The sequence below is a fragment of the Daldinia decipiens genome (genome assembly GCF_022478715.1).
Source record: "Daldinia decipiens strain CBS 113046 unplaced genomic scaffold F4813scaffold_6, whole genome shotgun sequence".
In the NCBI taxonomy this organism is placed as follows: domain Eukaryota; kingdom Fungi; phylum Ascomycota; class Sordariomycetes; order Xylariales; family Hypoxylaceae; genus Daldinia; species Daldinia decipiens.
Genome location: NW_026054549.1, coordinates 485,745 through 500,921, shown reverse-complemented (window position 1 = coordinate 500,921; position 15,177 = coordinate 485,745). Strand labels below are relative to the sequence as shown.

The 15,177-nt window shown below is 46.3% G+C and overlaps 4 protein-coding genes across 4 annotated transcripts; 1 reads left to right on the top strand and 3 right to left on the bottom strand.

The window, feature by feature from the left end:
* Positions 1 to 450: 450 nt before the first annotated feature.
* On the top strand, positions 451 to 2,494 carry F4813DRAFT_379252 (fungal-specific transcription factor domain-containing protein; the record flags this gene model as incomplete). The annotated part of the gene is made up of 3 exons (XM_049245432.1): positions 451 to 910; positions 959 to 1,048; positions 1,101 to 2,494. The coding sequence occupies 3 exons, from the start codon at positions 451 to 453 to the stop codon at positions 2,492 to 2,494; spliced, it is 1,944 nt and encodes a 647-aa protein (XP_049102416.1).
* A 3,398-nt stretch (positions 2,495 to 5,892) lies between these two features.
* F4813DRAFT_350003 (uncharacterized protein) lies at positions 5,893 to 7,697 on the bottom strand. The gene is made up of 5 exons (XM_049242250.1): positions 7,424 to 7,697; positions 7,101 to 7,293; positions 6,777 to 7,023; positions 6,516 to 6,708; positions 5,893 to 6,457 (listed from the first exon to the last, which is right to left on the bottom strand). Exons 1-5 carry the CDS (start codon positions 7,505 to 7,507, stop codon positions 6,194 to 6,196), a joined length of 981 nt encoding a protein of 326 aa, XP_049102415.1. The 5' UTR covers positions 7,508 to 7,697; the 3' UTR covers positions 5,893 to 6,193.
* A 159-nt stretch (positions 7,698 to 7,856) lies between these two features.
* On the bottom strand, positions 7,857 to 10,010 carry F4813DRAFT_294821 (NAD(P)-binding protein). The gene is made up of 5 exons (XM_049240668.1): positions 9,441 to 10,010; positions 9,103 to 9,318; positions 8,743 to 9,039; positions 8,232 to 8,590; positions 7,857 to 8,181 (listed from the first exon to the last, which is right to left on the bottom strand). The coding sequence occupies exons 1-5, from the start codon at positions 9,619 to 9,621 to the stop codon at positions 8,179 to 8,181; spliced, it is 1,056 nt and encodes a 351-aa protein (XP_049102414.1). The 5' UTR covers positions 9,622 to 10,010; the 3' UTR covers positions 7,857 to 8,178.
* Positions 10,011 to 10,847: 837 nt separating this feature from the next.
* On the bottom strand, positions 10,848 to 14,980 carry F4813DRAFT_350001 (uncharacterized protein). The gene has a single exon (XM_049242249.1). It carries the CDS (start codon positions 14,609 to 14,611, stop codon positions 11,534 to 11,536), a length of 3,078 nt encoding a protein of 1,025 aa, XP_049102413.1. The 5' UTR covers positions 14,612 to 14,980; the 3' UTR covers positions 10,848 to 11,533.
* Between the last annotated feature and the right edge of the window lie 197 nt (positions 14,981 to 15,177).

The window sequence follows — 15,177 nt, the reverse complement described above, 5'->3', positions numbered from 1 at the left end:
CGTCTCGACTGCCCGCCCGTTTGCCTTTTGCCGACGACTACAGCAAGGCTCCGTTTGGAAAGGCCAATCAGTCCAGCTGTGTTATTGAGACCAGCTTAGCACATCTCCATATCTCTGCAGGATTATCCTGAGGGATGGGCCTATGACCGTATACACTAATATCCTATCTTCGGTGGAAATTGCCACCCCGGCTCATTTTTAAGGAAAAAGTAATTATTCCTTTCATATGAGTTACGAATCCCGGGGACCCTTGAGACGGATCCTGCCTTTTCATAGAATTACTCGTTGGAATGACATTCCTTTCCACGAGCTATGGACTGCCCGTTGGCTCTAGTAGCGGATGATGGAGACATGCCTTGGTCAGACGGTCAAAGTATGGCCTCCGAGGGAAGCTCCTCTATTGTCGTGCCGACCTCACCGCTATGGACAAATCCGGTCCAAACCAACCGAATGGATACCGGCCAGCTGTCTCCTATCAGCACCGAACTCGAGATTTCCCCCGTGGGCGCCGCCGCATCTGCCGTGCCGACCATGATTCATTCCGCTACGTCGTCGTGTGCGGAATCCTGGAGCACTAGCTATAGCGAAGGCGCTGGGGCGGGTGATGAAGCCGAACACGATATGTCATGGGAGAAGAATTCAGATGATGCATTGACAGTCCCCAAGATAGAACCTCTCGAAGATGATGGTTTCCAGATGGACGAGGTCAAAGAAGCTCCACACACCCCGACTACGGAACCGAATGCTGCACCGGTGCCACAGATGAAGTTAAAGAGACCGAGGGGCCGGCCTCGTAAACACCCCCTCACACCCCAAGTAGCAACGAATAAGATTGCCAAAGGTCGTTCCAAGACCGGGTGTATCACATGTCGAAAAAGAAAAAAGAAATGCGACGAGGCAAAACCACGCTGTGAGTTGAAATTCCATCCGTCCCTCACCGCGCATCTAATCCGTATAGGTTTAAATTGTGAGAAAAATGCTGTTGTTTGTGAGGGATACCACGAGAAAACCATATGGAAGAGCGGCAAGGAGAGGCAGGCAGAAGAAGGTATTCATAACCAGAACTTGGATGTACGCTCATCCTCTAACATTCGGCGCAGACCTACAGAAGCGGCTCAGCTTGCCACAAATTACTCTCCAACCTATATTCGAGGGAGTAGAAACGCCCGAAGATATGGTCTTCTTGAATCACTACATCAGTCACCTAAGTGGTGTACTTACGGTTGAAGGGCAGTATAAGAATGCATTCAAGGATATGCTACTCCAGATGGCAGTAGAGCATCAAGGCCTGATGCATTCTATTCTTTCTGTGGCTAGCAGACATATCGACTACGATACTCCATACGGCACCAAAATCCTTGTCTCTAACCCAAAGATCAGCCTGGCTTCGCTACTGAATAGGTCACAGTTTCACCACCAGGAGGCGATGAAGAAACTTTGCGAGCCGATGGACAACGAGAGTGATCCGAAAAACAAGACTAATTTGTCTCCCCGCTATGGGCAGATGCTCTGTCTACTCTTGCAGACTCTCGCAGAAGGTAATCCCAATGGCGAACATCGAGTTCATCTTCAGGCGTACAAGAACCTAATCCAACAGTCGCCACCCCCGGACGACGCCTTTTTGATATTTATCACCGAATTCTTCCAGTATCGCGTTTTTGCAGACGAGCTCATACGTTATCCTGATATTCACACCCCACGATTAGCGACTGAGGATTGGACACCTTGGCTTGAAATCCAACCCGCGCGTCTGATCGGCATTGCCGATGGTTTATTCCACTACCTTGCGCAGATAACGAGTATTCGCAACACCATCAGAGCGAACATAGCTGCCGAAGCGGATCCCGTCGTTGACTATACCTCGCTATATCGAGCCGCTGAAATCGATTCTGCTATCCGAGAGTGGACTCCACATTGGCCTCCGGGAGATAGCCGCGATCGTGTCGGGCTCCTATACAAGCAGATGATGTGGGTATATCTGTTCCGGACCATCTACCCGCCCTCATCGACAACATCGCCGTCTACATTATTCACCCAACCGGCAACAAGTGTCATTCCTCTATCTCCGACTTCTCAGTCTCACTCTGTCCATACCCCACCTTCATCTGAACGACCAACAAGTAGTCATACGACGCCGCCCCGTGCCGAATCTCCGGCACCGATCCGATACCCACCTCACCACGACAACCGCATAACCATTGCCGTCGATGAATCACTAGCGATTTTAGACTCCTTCAAACCGAGTGATCCCGTGCAAACTCTGCTTCTGGTACCTTGTCTCGTGATCGGCTGCGCATGCTTCGCTCCCGCACAACGGGAGAGAGTGAGGAACGCAATCCGGACAGTTCGCGGCTACACTGGGCTCCGCAACGGCGACCGCGTTGGTGAAGTACTCGAAGAGGTCTGGCGGTTGATGGAACGCGGCGACTGGACACGCGTATGGGACTGGCAAGGTGTTGCGAGAAGTATGGGCCTCGACTTCTCGTGCGCTTAAGTCGTACCCATCTCTGGCCCGGTCTCAAACAACAACAACAACAACTCAACACAGGAGTCTAAGAACGGTCATAAACGCCGTTCCTGTTGGATACAAAGCCACCCGACTAACAATTTACTTTCAAGGTTCTCTTATTTCATATAACTGGGTTTTATCGCTCATTTGGTCATCACTATTATTTTACATATATACCCAAGTCATAGGTCTGGTTCATGTTGCAAAGAATAAATCGCGAAATTATACCATGGTGTCATTGTTTATGGCAGCGGCGGCGGCGGCGGCGGCGGTGGTGGTGGTGACGATGGGCGGCGCTTTCGGGAAATGAGGACGGAATTCGTACGAAATGGGTGCGACAAATATCAGGACGTCGGATAGATGGCTGGGCTATGTGGGCTCGGCCAACCTCCAATATCTTCTAGACTATCTACCTTCTCACCTCTTTGGTGCGGTCCGAAACTAGTAACTCCTAAAACGGTTCGATGGACAGCGTAACGGTAGCTGGCTAGGCATTTACCTGTGTTTTTGATGACGTGGCGTTTGCTCTGGATGGGGGCTTGGATGGACGGGGACTGGTCAACTCGGTTATCCCGGGTATCCCGGGGACGGCGGATATGGTCTTTCGACAAACTACTTATCTAAACGGAGTCTTCTGGGTGGCGTTATCTCATCTTGCATTTGTTTTCTTAGGTACTAATTCTACTGGAGCATGGTCATCATTAGGTAGGTACATACATACTAAGGGGCATCTTGCTCCTCGCCGTTCTATTTGCGGCTTGAACATAAATGCATCTCGGTCTGGGGCTCGTACATATTCTGCATTCCTATGATGCGTGTCTACAGCTACACATAGTTCCCGGGTGGAGGAGAATGGTGTCTCTAAAAGATACACAATTTATAATCAAAATTTCCGATATCATCTTAACCTTTACTAAGACTAACTGTGCACCCACTACATAGATACCTAATCTACCTACTTGGTAGGTAGGTAGACAGATAGTTTAGTAATATAGAATAGACAATTTAATATCTATATAAATATGGTACCATGACAAGCATTAGTCTTGATATCTATCTAGGCATCAAGACTCCAGTTATGATTCGTAAAACGGCCCAGCAGCCTACCCAGATGTTATCAAACTCATTCCGTAAACTTGAATGAGCTATGACCTATATGCTATCTATATCCAGCTGTTGTCAAGGAAGCATTCTAACCACCCCCTTTGTCCTAAATAGTTGCCTGAATTGACCAAGATAACTACCAGTAATCTGACAATGAGTGTTTGTAATTAATAGGTGTAATGAGACATATGACAACTCATGATCCATATCATATTTGCTACCTTTAATAAGCTAAAGTTTACACAAGCGCTATTGTTTTTCGCTATTTATGATATTCCATATCACTTATGGGACCAAACCTGTGTGTATAGCAGGCGTTGTAGTGGTTTCCATTAGGTAGAAGATAACCATAAGATTGCCAACATGGAGTGTTCATTCAATCTATAAACCCCATATTTCCCTGTTACCTTCTATTGTTTCCTCTTAATATTCAATCACTATGTAGAGACTACCGATCACTTGGGCCAGGAAGAGTTTTCCCTGTGAACACTTCTCAGAAAAACTGGGACCTCGGCGGTGGCCTAGAGGTAATAGGGGGCTATTCCACAAGTGTTAGATTGATGACTTTCCGTTTCCTTCTCAACGTAAATGTCTGCCGCGCAGCCATCTATAAAACCTTGCTACTTCGGGACTTGATGCTCGAATACCAGAAGGACGTAGAGGGTACAGATGTGAACTGGCATTCTTTTTAAGGGGGCTTAGAGTGCAGGTAAACCACCTTAATCGATCGAAAAACGACGAAGCCATTTCCAAAATCGGGACAGTTTGTAGCCTTGTTACAGAGAATGATGGAAACGATTTAACCGCCCCCCCCCCGAAGGTCGTAGTTTTGACGCTAAATCTAATGAAATCAAATTCTCAATGGACACGAAAGGAGGTTACATTAGTGTTTACGACTACTTCAAAGAAAGTAAGGACCCTAGCATCATCATAGTTTGGTGTGGGTTTATTAGCATGGCCAGAATACAATATACCCGTTGACTTGAAATTGCCGGTCATCAATGTCGGGACATCAGAAAACCCGGCATATCTCCCCTCTAATGTCTGCAGCGTGCTTCCTGGTCGGGTGGCGAGAACTAAATTGACTTCCGAACAATCTCAGAAGATGATTGACTTTTGTACTGGCGGTCTCTCTAAGTACTCACTGGACATCTAGCAGATCGGATTGCCCTCAGTTGGACTAGGAGGTAAGAGCGGAACCTTTGTAGGCATTCTTTTCCACTTAGTTATAATATAACAATTTTCTTTTAATAAATCATATAGGGCCTCTTTAACATCAGCTTCCCAGAGGAAATGTCTGAGCCGAGCCTAATCACAGTTGCTTACGGTAATAAGAACCCTTGGTTAAACAGCAGCAGGGCTTGGAATCCCCGAGATATGCAATTCATGGAAACTACCGAGATGAAGAGGTGGTCGTGTGTGATCATCATGAGCCAGAATGCAACAAGCTCATACGAGGGAGTCCCAAAGAACTAGAGACGTTGTTCCAAAACGAGCTCTCTAAAGTTGGAATGCAATGCAGAAAACCGGTAGATCTAGGTAGCTAATGGCTTTAAGGTTACCGTTGACTGTGTAAACGATATGGTACTCAATCAAGAGCTGCCTCTTCTGCACGAAGCCTGTACTCGCATCCCCTTCTATCAGAACAGGCCGTCGCGGCTCACAGTGATCATTGTTGGGAAACGTCACCATACGCGATTCTACACACCTGGTCAGGGACCATACGACCCCTTTCCTTGAACTATTGTCGATCGGGGCGTGACGGAAGCTCGGTACTGGGATTTCTACCTTCGACCCCACACCGCGATGAAGGGAACTGCACGTCCGATACACTACTTTGTGCTACACGACGAGATATTCAGAGCCCGTCTGAATCCAGTTAGCGAGCTAGAGGCCGTAACACAGTGGTTATATTATGTGTTCGGTCGTGCCACGAAACCGGTTAGCGTTTGCACTCCTGCCTACTATGCTGATACAGCATGTGGGCGGGCTCGTTGCTATGTACCTCGACGGTTTCTTCGATGATCCTAGTCAATGGACGGTACAGGATGCCAAGAATTACAAGAACGTTCAGAAACCTAGCCGGGAATTAATTTTCCCCGGAACTGAAATAAAATCTCACCATAATACTAATGATAGTTACTATGTTTTACATCTGAGTTTACTCGGCCATTAACACAGTCGCTCGTTTAGACTAGGACTGCAGGTGTATCTATGGGCTAGATAGAGTGAGCAATGATCACACATATGTCAGTAACCAGGTGGGCACAGCATTAACCCAAAGAGCGGTTTTGACTCGCGTGATTCTACATATTTAATAGACAGATCTGGTTTAAGAATGGCTAGCTGGCCAATGGCATAGCCTACAAATTTAGCGAACGTGTTGTATGATTCTTGCTGTTGTGATAGGTACCGTACCTGGTATATAGTACTTAACATTATATGAACCATGAAAATACCCCCTAATACCCCTTAAATCCGTTCAATTCCAAGACCTCACGCCGTTTCCACAGTTTCCAGTGCACATGCACACAATCCCTTGACTTAACTACAAGTGTCTTGTTTATTTTTCTATCTAACCTATGCAGTTGGGGTAGGCGCATGGTAAGTAGACGACCACTGAGGCTGGTAAGTGGACGTGCCCAAGACCTGTCCGGCCGACGCCGACGTGACGACCGATTTCACGATCCATGTGTTCCAGCTCGTAACTTTCGTAACTCCCGTCATAGTACCGAGCTCAACCGATGGCGTATCGGGCCATGCGCCAGACCATACCGTCGGGCCTGGGATCTGATAAGTCGTGGTACAGGGGGCTGTAGTCGTGGTCTTCGTCGAGCAGTAAACCTGAGAGATAATTAGCTATGGTTATAAGAAATAGCGACAATGTAATAGATAGACATGCATCGTAGATAATTCCGGGATCGTCCCATTTGTAAGCTCCTGGAAAGCTGACGCCTTCAGGGAGGCTGACATCGCCATCGCCCAAAACCTCGATCTGAACACAGTTTGGATAGAACTGCGCCCCGCGGATAGGGTTCTTCTGGTAGCTAACCTCAGCCTCATGGAGTCCAATCATCTCGGCCCGAATAAGGTAACTATAGGTCGGTTAGCAAATTCTTGTACATATCTCCGCCGAAAAGATGTGTCCTTATCCGTCACTCACAAGCCAGCTTTGAGCCCCTTAGGGATTCTCACGTTCATCTTGCCTCCGTTGCCGGCGATATCAGCCGTGGTAGCCCACTTTCCCGGCGCTCTAGGGCCTTCTCCCTCAGCAAACTTACCCTCCTCCCAGATCTTGACGAAGGAGTTCTCGCTAGGTGGGTCCGGGCTGAGATATACCATCGCAGGGCCGTGATGTGAAGATGCGATGACGTCGTCTGTAGCCGTGCGGGCATCATGATGCCATTCCACTACAAACATATTCATTTTTAAGTATTTCTTGTTTTCTTTATATAGCGGCGTTCTGAAGTAGAAAGACTTTACTAACTCGTGAGGTTGTCCCCAGGTGTCACTTGGATGGTATGTGGTACCTGGTGATCACCTAGCACGTTGCATCGCAAGTCGATACTATCGATGTCTTTGACAGGGCCATTAGCGAAGCCGTATGGTGGTGGTCCATTGTATGCTGGTGTACGGATCCCCGAGAATGTACCACTATCGACACCATTGACGTAGACAGACTAGTAAATTAAAATATTAGTATTATGAAGATAGTCATCTTCCCGACCCCTGATTGACTAGTGACTATCTCAACAAGGAAATGGATTCAAAGGCCAATAAAACACGGCTGTTTTCTTCGATATTACTTACGTAGATATAGCAATGGGCCTGTACAACGTCGAAGAACGTGACCACCGTTGCCGCCACTGCGGCCAAGGAGCCCCGAAGCTTCATGGTTCTCGTCGATTTCAAACTCGGTGCACTATTATGACCCCGGGTAAGTGCAGTGACGACTTTTTTATAGATCTTAAGAGCCTCAAAGGTAAAGGCGAACTAAATGACAAAAATGCCTCCTATATACGAGTAGTATTGCAGCACGACATACTTATCTCTGCCAAAAGTCCCGTACTAATCAATATCGCGCCCATATTAAATCCTGACGCAATTGGGTAGAGTTTGTCAACCATTAGACCATATCTATATCGTAACTGAGGCTATATTTAGACGAACACTCGGCAGATCGTCACGACGGAACGTGCTGCCGAGTTGAGCCACACTAGGAGTAAAGTATTTACCCGGGAAGCACAGTATCTAAGTTTATATTATTCTAGCCATTATGATCATTGGATCATGAATACGGGTTTAATAAACTTAACGAGGTACTAATTCTACGACATAGCAACGCCAGGAAATATCCAGGTTTAGATAATCAGAGTCGTGTGTTATCCCCTATTTAGTTGAAATATAATTGGGCATAGGCACGTACATGGAAAAGAAAGCATTTGACTCCTTGGGTTCAACTTTTTCTTCATTGACTAAAACATGATTCTTTAATCGATTTGTTCTCTAGGTAACAAATCCAGAGACATATAAACCGCATATTTCACAAGTTTCATTTGCCCTGATTACTATTTCTCATTAGTAAAGCCCCTATAGCCAAATTCTAGAAACCACTAACCTTGTCATATGGTTTAACCTCCACAATCAGCTTTCCGGTGTTCCCACCAGAGAACAACTGTCCTATCGCAGTCTCTGCCACTTTAAGGCCGCCCTTGACAATAGTCTCCTTGGTCTTGACCTTACCCTCGACCATCCACTGCCCTAGTTGCTGCTGTGCTTCTTGAAACTCGCTTATGTAGTCTATGACGATGAACCCTTCCATACGGATACGCTGGACAGTCACTCGGAGGAGATTTCGAATGCCAGTTACATCTGGAAGACCTCCGGGTCCTTGTCCGAGCTTGTTGTAGCCGCTGATGCTGCCGCACATTATGAAACGCGAATGCACTGCGGCTTGGTCAAGTGCCATTTCGAGGACTATGATGAGTTAGCATTCGTCTCCTCTGTTCAACTGAAACCAGATGTTCTCATAGGCATTATAAGCGATAAGTCGTGGGTGGGATTAGGGACTTGTAGGCATATAAGGGGTCGAAAGGGGCTGACTCGTAGCTGATTTAGGAAATACTTACTCTCGCCGCCCACATTGTCAAAGTAGACATCGATAAAATTGGGCGTAGCTTTGATGAAGTCGTCGCGGAACGTCGGCGACTTGTAGTTGAGCGCGACGTCGAAGCCAAGCTCCTCTGTTAAGATCTTACACTTCTCATCCGAGCCAGCGATGCCGACCACGCGAGCACCCCAGATCTTAGCAATTTGGCCGGCGACGGAGCCTGTCGCGCCTGCGGCTCCCGAAACAACAACAGTATCTCCTGGCTTGGGTTGGCCGATTTTTTTGATGCCAAAGTAGGCTGTTAACCCTGTTAACCCTGTTATATATAATTCATTAGTCGTCATATCCACGCGATCGGCATTAAGAGGAGTCAACATACCAAGCCCTCCCAGTGCATCAGTGGCCTTAGTACCAGCTGGCAAGTTGAGTACGTCAAATTTTGCATCGTCTAGGATGATAACTTCGGTCCATCCGGCAAAACTGGATACCAAATCGCCTGCTTTCGCCTTAGAGCTCTTGCTCGCGAGAACCCTACCAACAATGCCTCCGCGCATTAGCTCCCCAATGGCGACAGGTGGCGCATAAGACCGGAAGTCTATAGGATTCGAAGCCAACGGCTCCTGTCAGTCTGGGTAGCAACATAACGGATCGGTTATACTTAAAAAGACGGCTGGTGCTGGAGGAAGAGGGACTTAGTATGAAAAATAGGTGACTGACCATGCAGCATAGAGCGCATAGCGGGATCCAGAGACAAGTAGAGAGTCTCTACGAGGACTTGACCATCCTTTAGCTGGTCGGCGGTAGGTGCATCGGTTTCTAGATACTTGAAAGTTCGTCCCGGGATGATATCGCCCTCGGGTCGTTCAGCAAGGTGGAATGAGTGGTTCTTGCGCGCCATTCTGAATGACCAAGGGGTATAGATTTAATAGTGAAATATAGGTAGGAGTGAACTCTGAGTTTAGCAAGTATAATTCAATGAGATGGACGATCTCCCAACATTGGTTGAGGGGTGGGATACTGGTACGATTATATAGTGGAATTCCGAGAGCTTCCTACGGTGATTATAAAGCATATGCAACCTCCTATTTACGTAGGTACCTACCAAAAAAGTGACAAAATAACTGGCGCGCCTCTGCTAACATTTGTGGTGCCAACGTATGTTGGATCGCAACTATAAGGTATTACAACACCGGATTTAAAGGAGTAAAGGGGTGTAGCTCCATATCGAGTGTGATGTGTGATACCAGGCATGTATTGTGAATCATGATACAAACTATGAACAATAAAATATATCGTTTTCCGTTTAATTATTTAGCTTAACCTAGTATATTAGTTCATGACGTCTTTGAATGTTGTATTGACACTTCTTAGTCTTAATTTATGGTTAATTGAATTTTGACTCCGAGGGTATTGCATATTTACGGGACATTAAAGAAATAAATCTACAGGGTTACTCATAACCCTGCATGCAGTGACATAGTTGCTACATATTTAAAATATTTATCTAACCTAAGGTAATATAAAATGGTTTACTGGTAGTGTATATCGAAGGATTAATACCGCAAGGACCTTCAAGGTAAAAATAAACAATATTTCATCGTTAGTGACTTGAAAAGGCGGATAGAGTAGCTTTTTACACGTCATGTTCTAGTTAGTCTTAAATGCGTCCCATACTAAATAGATGTTTCTGTCCCATACGTACTTTTGTCGTATCACACCTCGCTTGTGCCGCTTAGATAGGCGATACCCCTGTCATACATATTAGACCACCTGTATAAGCTATGCGAGTTAATCATCCGGTACAACTATCAGTCCGTCGGGCTTAAGACAAGTTATGTGCTATCACTTTCGTCCGAAAGACTTTGAATGATAGGTAGGCATTTGTAAGCAGCTATCCTTCTATTAAAATTTATACACTACTTATAAGTATGCCCCGCATAACATTTATATACCTACCTAGGTAGATAAGTAAAATATCTTCTCCCCTTTATGACATCTACTATATTCTATGATGTGTTTGGAGAAGTAGTCCCTAAAGTATAGCTAGCTATTCGGTTCATCAGCAAAGGTCACTGTATTGTTGTCTAAAGTGCCCGTGATCACATGCGAAGTGTATTATAATAAGTCTGAACCATTGCATTATCTTGTCAATTCGCAAGAATATTATATTATTGGCTATCTGCAAAGAGCCAGATGAAGTGATCATTTCATGGTTCAAGGTGCCATACACAATCCTCATAAACTGGCATGCTTCGTCCACCCGCGAGCTATCAGGAATTACAAGTGCCTACCTACCCAAGAGGTATATATAAAAATACAGTAAGGGGTATCGTGGCCATACATTGCTTCTCTACTCGTTCATCTTAGTGGTTGTTATTTCCATCACCTAGAACCCGTAAATTGTTGGCACTGTTTAATCTCTTAGACTAAACCAAACCTGACTAAAAGTAACAAGCTGAACCGCCCCTTGTGCCAACATCAAAGAACGCCGACGTATTGAGAATTTGGGTTATCGAGTATTGCAATGATGAGGCTTGGCAATAACTAGACCAAAAGACCAAAAAAAATTCGTTGGTGCAATTGCCGATGCGCTCCCAATTGAGAGTTGCTTTAAGCGGCTCGATAAAAGATCTTAAAACCTGTTTATGCCAACTTGTGAAGAGACAGCTTCGGGAAGTTACTAGACCAAGGATACTCTTAATAAAGTGCTCCCGATGCAGAATGAAACTCGTTGGGTTCCTGCAAGACATGGCGGAAAGGGAAAGGGTGATATCATGTAGTATACGTCTACAGTCAAGACTACCTACACATTACAAATGTGCCGGAATGCTCTCCACTTCGCTTGCGTTTGTATCACTGCTCAGTTCTTCCTCAACATCCAAGCATTGCTCGTTATCAATAGGTTCGTTCCTTTTCGTGACGACCTTGCGCTTGCTGGAAATTGGAGTTCGAGAAGCCATGGCTTTATTGGATAAGCTACGACGATTCTGGTTCTTTAAGACTCTCTGTGACCTCATATTGGCGATAGGATACTCAGTCGAAGATTCGCGCTGGAAGTTTTCGTCTTCTTCCACATTGTTCCCTAGACTGGCGCTGCCATCAGAAGTGTGCTCCGTTATAACTTGCTCTGGGAGCTCTTCGTCCTCTGATTGGTCACTCTCGTCACTCTCGTCACTCTCGCCTCTACTTTGAACACTGCTTTCGCTCTCCTCGTTTTCAGCCTTATCATTATTCTCTCCAATCTGCTGTTCTTCCTCGTTGTTTTCTGCATCTTCCTGGCTGTCTTCATCTGCGTCACTTTCCTTATTATCGTTCGCGATCTCTTTGTCATTATTGTCGTCGTCGTCCTCATCATCCTCATCGTCGGTCTTAACAACGGTGGCTGGAGTCTTTGGTCCGCGCTGAGTCTTGCTTAAGATCTTGTTGACCTTGCGCTCGATTTCATTGTATTCCGCATTTTGATCATAGTCCTCGCCACTTGGGAAGTCGAGTTCTTTGGTTTCATGATATTTCACACTGAGTTGTTTGATAATCTCAGGGACAGTCATGATACCATGATCGGGGACGGAATGCTTCAAGCGGTACCAGACTAAGATGATTGTAGGACGCCGCCAACGATCACCCGACTGCTTTCTAACCTTCGCCCACGGAATACGACCGTCTGCATTGACACCGAAGGTTCGAATAGCTTTGACAATGTTATATCGGTCTCGACTTGATATCGTTTCTGCCTCGTCCCGAGCATTCTGAATGATCTGATCGATTGGAAGATTCTCACCGCCGTCTATGCTACCAACGCCATCTTGCACTTGCTTCTGCATAAGCTTCCACTTCTGAATACACTGGAGTCGGCTACGTGTTCGCTTCATCAACTCGCTGACTCTTTGCCAATCAATCAGATCCTCATCAGACTCGTCTGATACAATATGTCCTTCTTGGCGGCGCTCCCGAATTACCTTGACGGCGTCAGATATTATTGACCGGAGTTTTTCTTCTTCGTCATAGGTCCATGGGTCAACGCGCCGACTCTCGCCACACACGACGTAATTTCGTATGCGATCTCGTACATCTTCGGGATGACGATTGATGAGCTTTCCAATTACGGCATACTTAGATCCATGTATCTCCCACATCTTCCTTAATTCGTCGTGCTGCTCCGGAGTCCATGCACCACGAGCAACAAAGTTGTGGAACTTTCGGCGGCACTGATTTATCACTTTCTGACGGCGACGATTTGGGCAAGTAGCCACAACGCGAGCCCAAAATTCTTGGGATTTGACTTCTCGGGGGTTACCCTGAATAAGATCATTCATTTCGGATTGAGTCAAGTTGTGGTCATCTCTCCAACGTTCAACGGCTTGACTGATGTTACGAAGCTCGAAGTCACTAAACTGGCCAGTAGCCAATTCATGAGGTTGTGTCTCCTTCGGAGGCGCACGGCGTTTGGATGGGGTTTTCTTTGGTGTGGGGGTATTAATGCCGTTTCCTTGAAGCATAGCCGAGATTTTAGCTTGTTTCTTTCCTGTGGCAGACGAGGAAGAAGCCTGTTTGGTTAAACTGTTGGCATTACCCTCTGCCTCATGTTCGAAAAATGACGGCTTAGCAACACGCTTCCGTGCCGAGTGTTGCTTAGGCCGAAGACTGATACTGCTACTGTTTTGGATATCTTGAAAGTCTGGTGGATATTCATCATCAGTGGTATCGGCGTTAGGCATAGTCTGGGGGACTAAATTTCTATCGCTAATGCTCCTTTGTTCTTCCCTACTATCACTCCCTTTATCAGATTCTGGTTCTTCACCATCGCTATCTGGATTAGTAGCATGATTCTGGTCATCCTGTCGCATACTATTTGGCAACAGACCAGTATCAGACGAACTATCCTCAGGTGACCTTGTCTCCATCTCGTTGGATTCTGTGCTGGGGTGTATAGCCTGTTCAAGGTTTGGGCTGTTACTGTTCGTGTTCGAATCGGAGACCGAAGAATCGTGTGATATGGATTCTTGCCTAAGGTTGCCCGGCGACACTCTTGGGATGCTGGTGTCCATGGAGTCATCCTCAATGACTTCCAAAGCCTTCCTGTTCTTCTTGCGACCGGCATAGAGACTCTCAGCAAGGCCACTGAATGAAGTTACCGAATTCACTCCAAGGCTACCATTGATGTCGAGCTTTTGTCTCTTTCTGTCCTTGGTAGCAGAGCCCAGTATCTTGCGTTTCTTTGACAACGAGACCCTTGATGGTATAGACTCTGTAGTCGTACTGTTGGTAGTATGCAAGCCAATGATGGGACTTTGTTGAGTCTCTTGGACTTCATCGGCTTCCAATGATTGAATGGGGTCGTTAGGCATTTCAAGGTTGCCTAAATCAGGAGATGCTTGCAATTGTGCTTTCTTTTGGCGCATTTTGTTGCGCTTCTTACGCCTACGGCGTGCACTGAGAGAACCTTCCTCGGCACCTGGAGAGGAACTATTCAGGTTTGTTTCGTTATCCACTACATTATCGAGGTCGAGGAAGCGGTGTTGTGATATTAGACTGGGTCGATTTCCGCGTCTTCGTTTCTTGGATTTGCTTGATCCAGGGACTGGGGTTGAAATCTGCTGTTTATAATCTGGAGATTCGGGTATTTCGACTTCGGTGCTATGCTTTGGCAACACCGCAGCTGGCTGTTGTGGGGGAGGTGAGCTAGACATTTTGATGTCTAATTGATTATATTGTTGATGAGTCGGACTGGGAGGCAGACGAGTTGCGGATGGGGGCACTTGACTCGAGAACACAATGTCGGGAGACTGGGGAGTATACGGCGGATGAGAAGGATGGGGGGGTGTTAAATCCGGATCGCCTTCTACACCATCAAACTCAGTTTTCACCTCAGTGCTCAGTTGATTTCCCATGATTTAGTGCATTTTCCAATAAGTGGAAAGTTACGAATGGTGTCAAGTGGACCTAGGAAATGAATAGTTGATGCGGTATAAGAGGGACAGGCTCTCTGGTGACCTTTTAATGTTGTAGAAAAGAGGTCGGGGTGGTATGTATAAGATGTAGAGTCGCGATAGATGTGCAAAGCGTTCGAGCGCTACGCAATTGTCCTAAGCAGAATAGGACTTCGTTGCAAAAGAAACAAAGTGCAGACTTCACAAATGCCAAGGGGGGGTAGACAATTCCCTTCTAGGTAGTCGGCGATCAAGGTGAAGTAAGGCAGACGTATAGAAAGCCCATGTGAATTAATTGGGGGTACGCGTTAAAGTTGGTGATGTGTGACATTCCGTCGCGTTTAGATGGAAAAAAAAAAAAAAAAAAGTAAAGGTGGGCTATCTACGAAGTACAACTAAGTATTTACAAGGGTCCTTTGTGGCATATGTGCCTTCCCTCCCTCCGTGCGGGGTCTAGTCCGGAATACTTGCACAATCGCACCTACTCTATGGGAATTTTGTAACGGCGCAACTGCATGCTTTAGGTA

Bases quoted from the DNA above. Each gene is read 5' to 3' on its own strand.
- F4813DRAFT_350003 (XM_049242250.1), bottom strand. From the start codon at position 7,507: ATGAAGCTTCGGGGCTCCTTGGCCGCAGTGGCGGCAACGGTGGTCACG. The intron at 7,024-7,100 runs GTTAGTAAAGTC...ATATGTTTGTAG, and splicing joins ACCTGGGGACAACCTCACGA to TGGAATGGCATCATGATGCC. The intron at 6,709-6,776 runs GTGAGTGACGGA...ACCGACCTATAG, and splicing joins AAGGGGCTCAAAGCTGGCTT to TTACCTTATTCGGGCCGAGA.
- F4813DRAFT_350001 (XM_049242249.1), bottom strand. From the start codon at position 14,611: ATGGGAAATCAACTGAGCACTGAGGTGAAAACTGAGTTTGATGGTGTA.
- F4813DRAFT_294821 (XM_049240668.1), bottom strand. From the start codon at position 9,621: ATGGCGCGCAAGAACCACTCATTCCACCTTGCTGAACGACCCGAGGGC. The intron at 9,040-9,102 runs GTATGTTGACTC...TATATATAACAG, and splicing joins TGATGCACTGGGAGGGCTTG to GGTTAACAGGGTTAACAGCC. The intron at 8,591-8,742 runs GTAAGTATTTCC...AACTCATCATAG, and splicing joins TGACAATGTGGGCGGCGAGA to TCCTCGAAATGGCACTTGAC.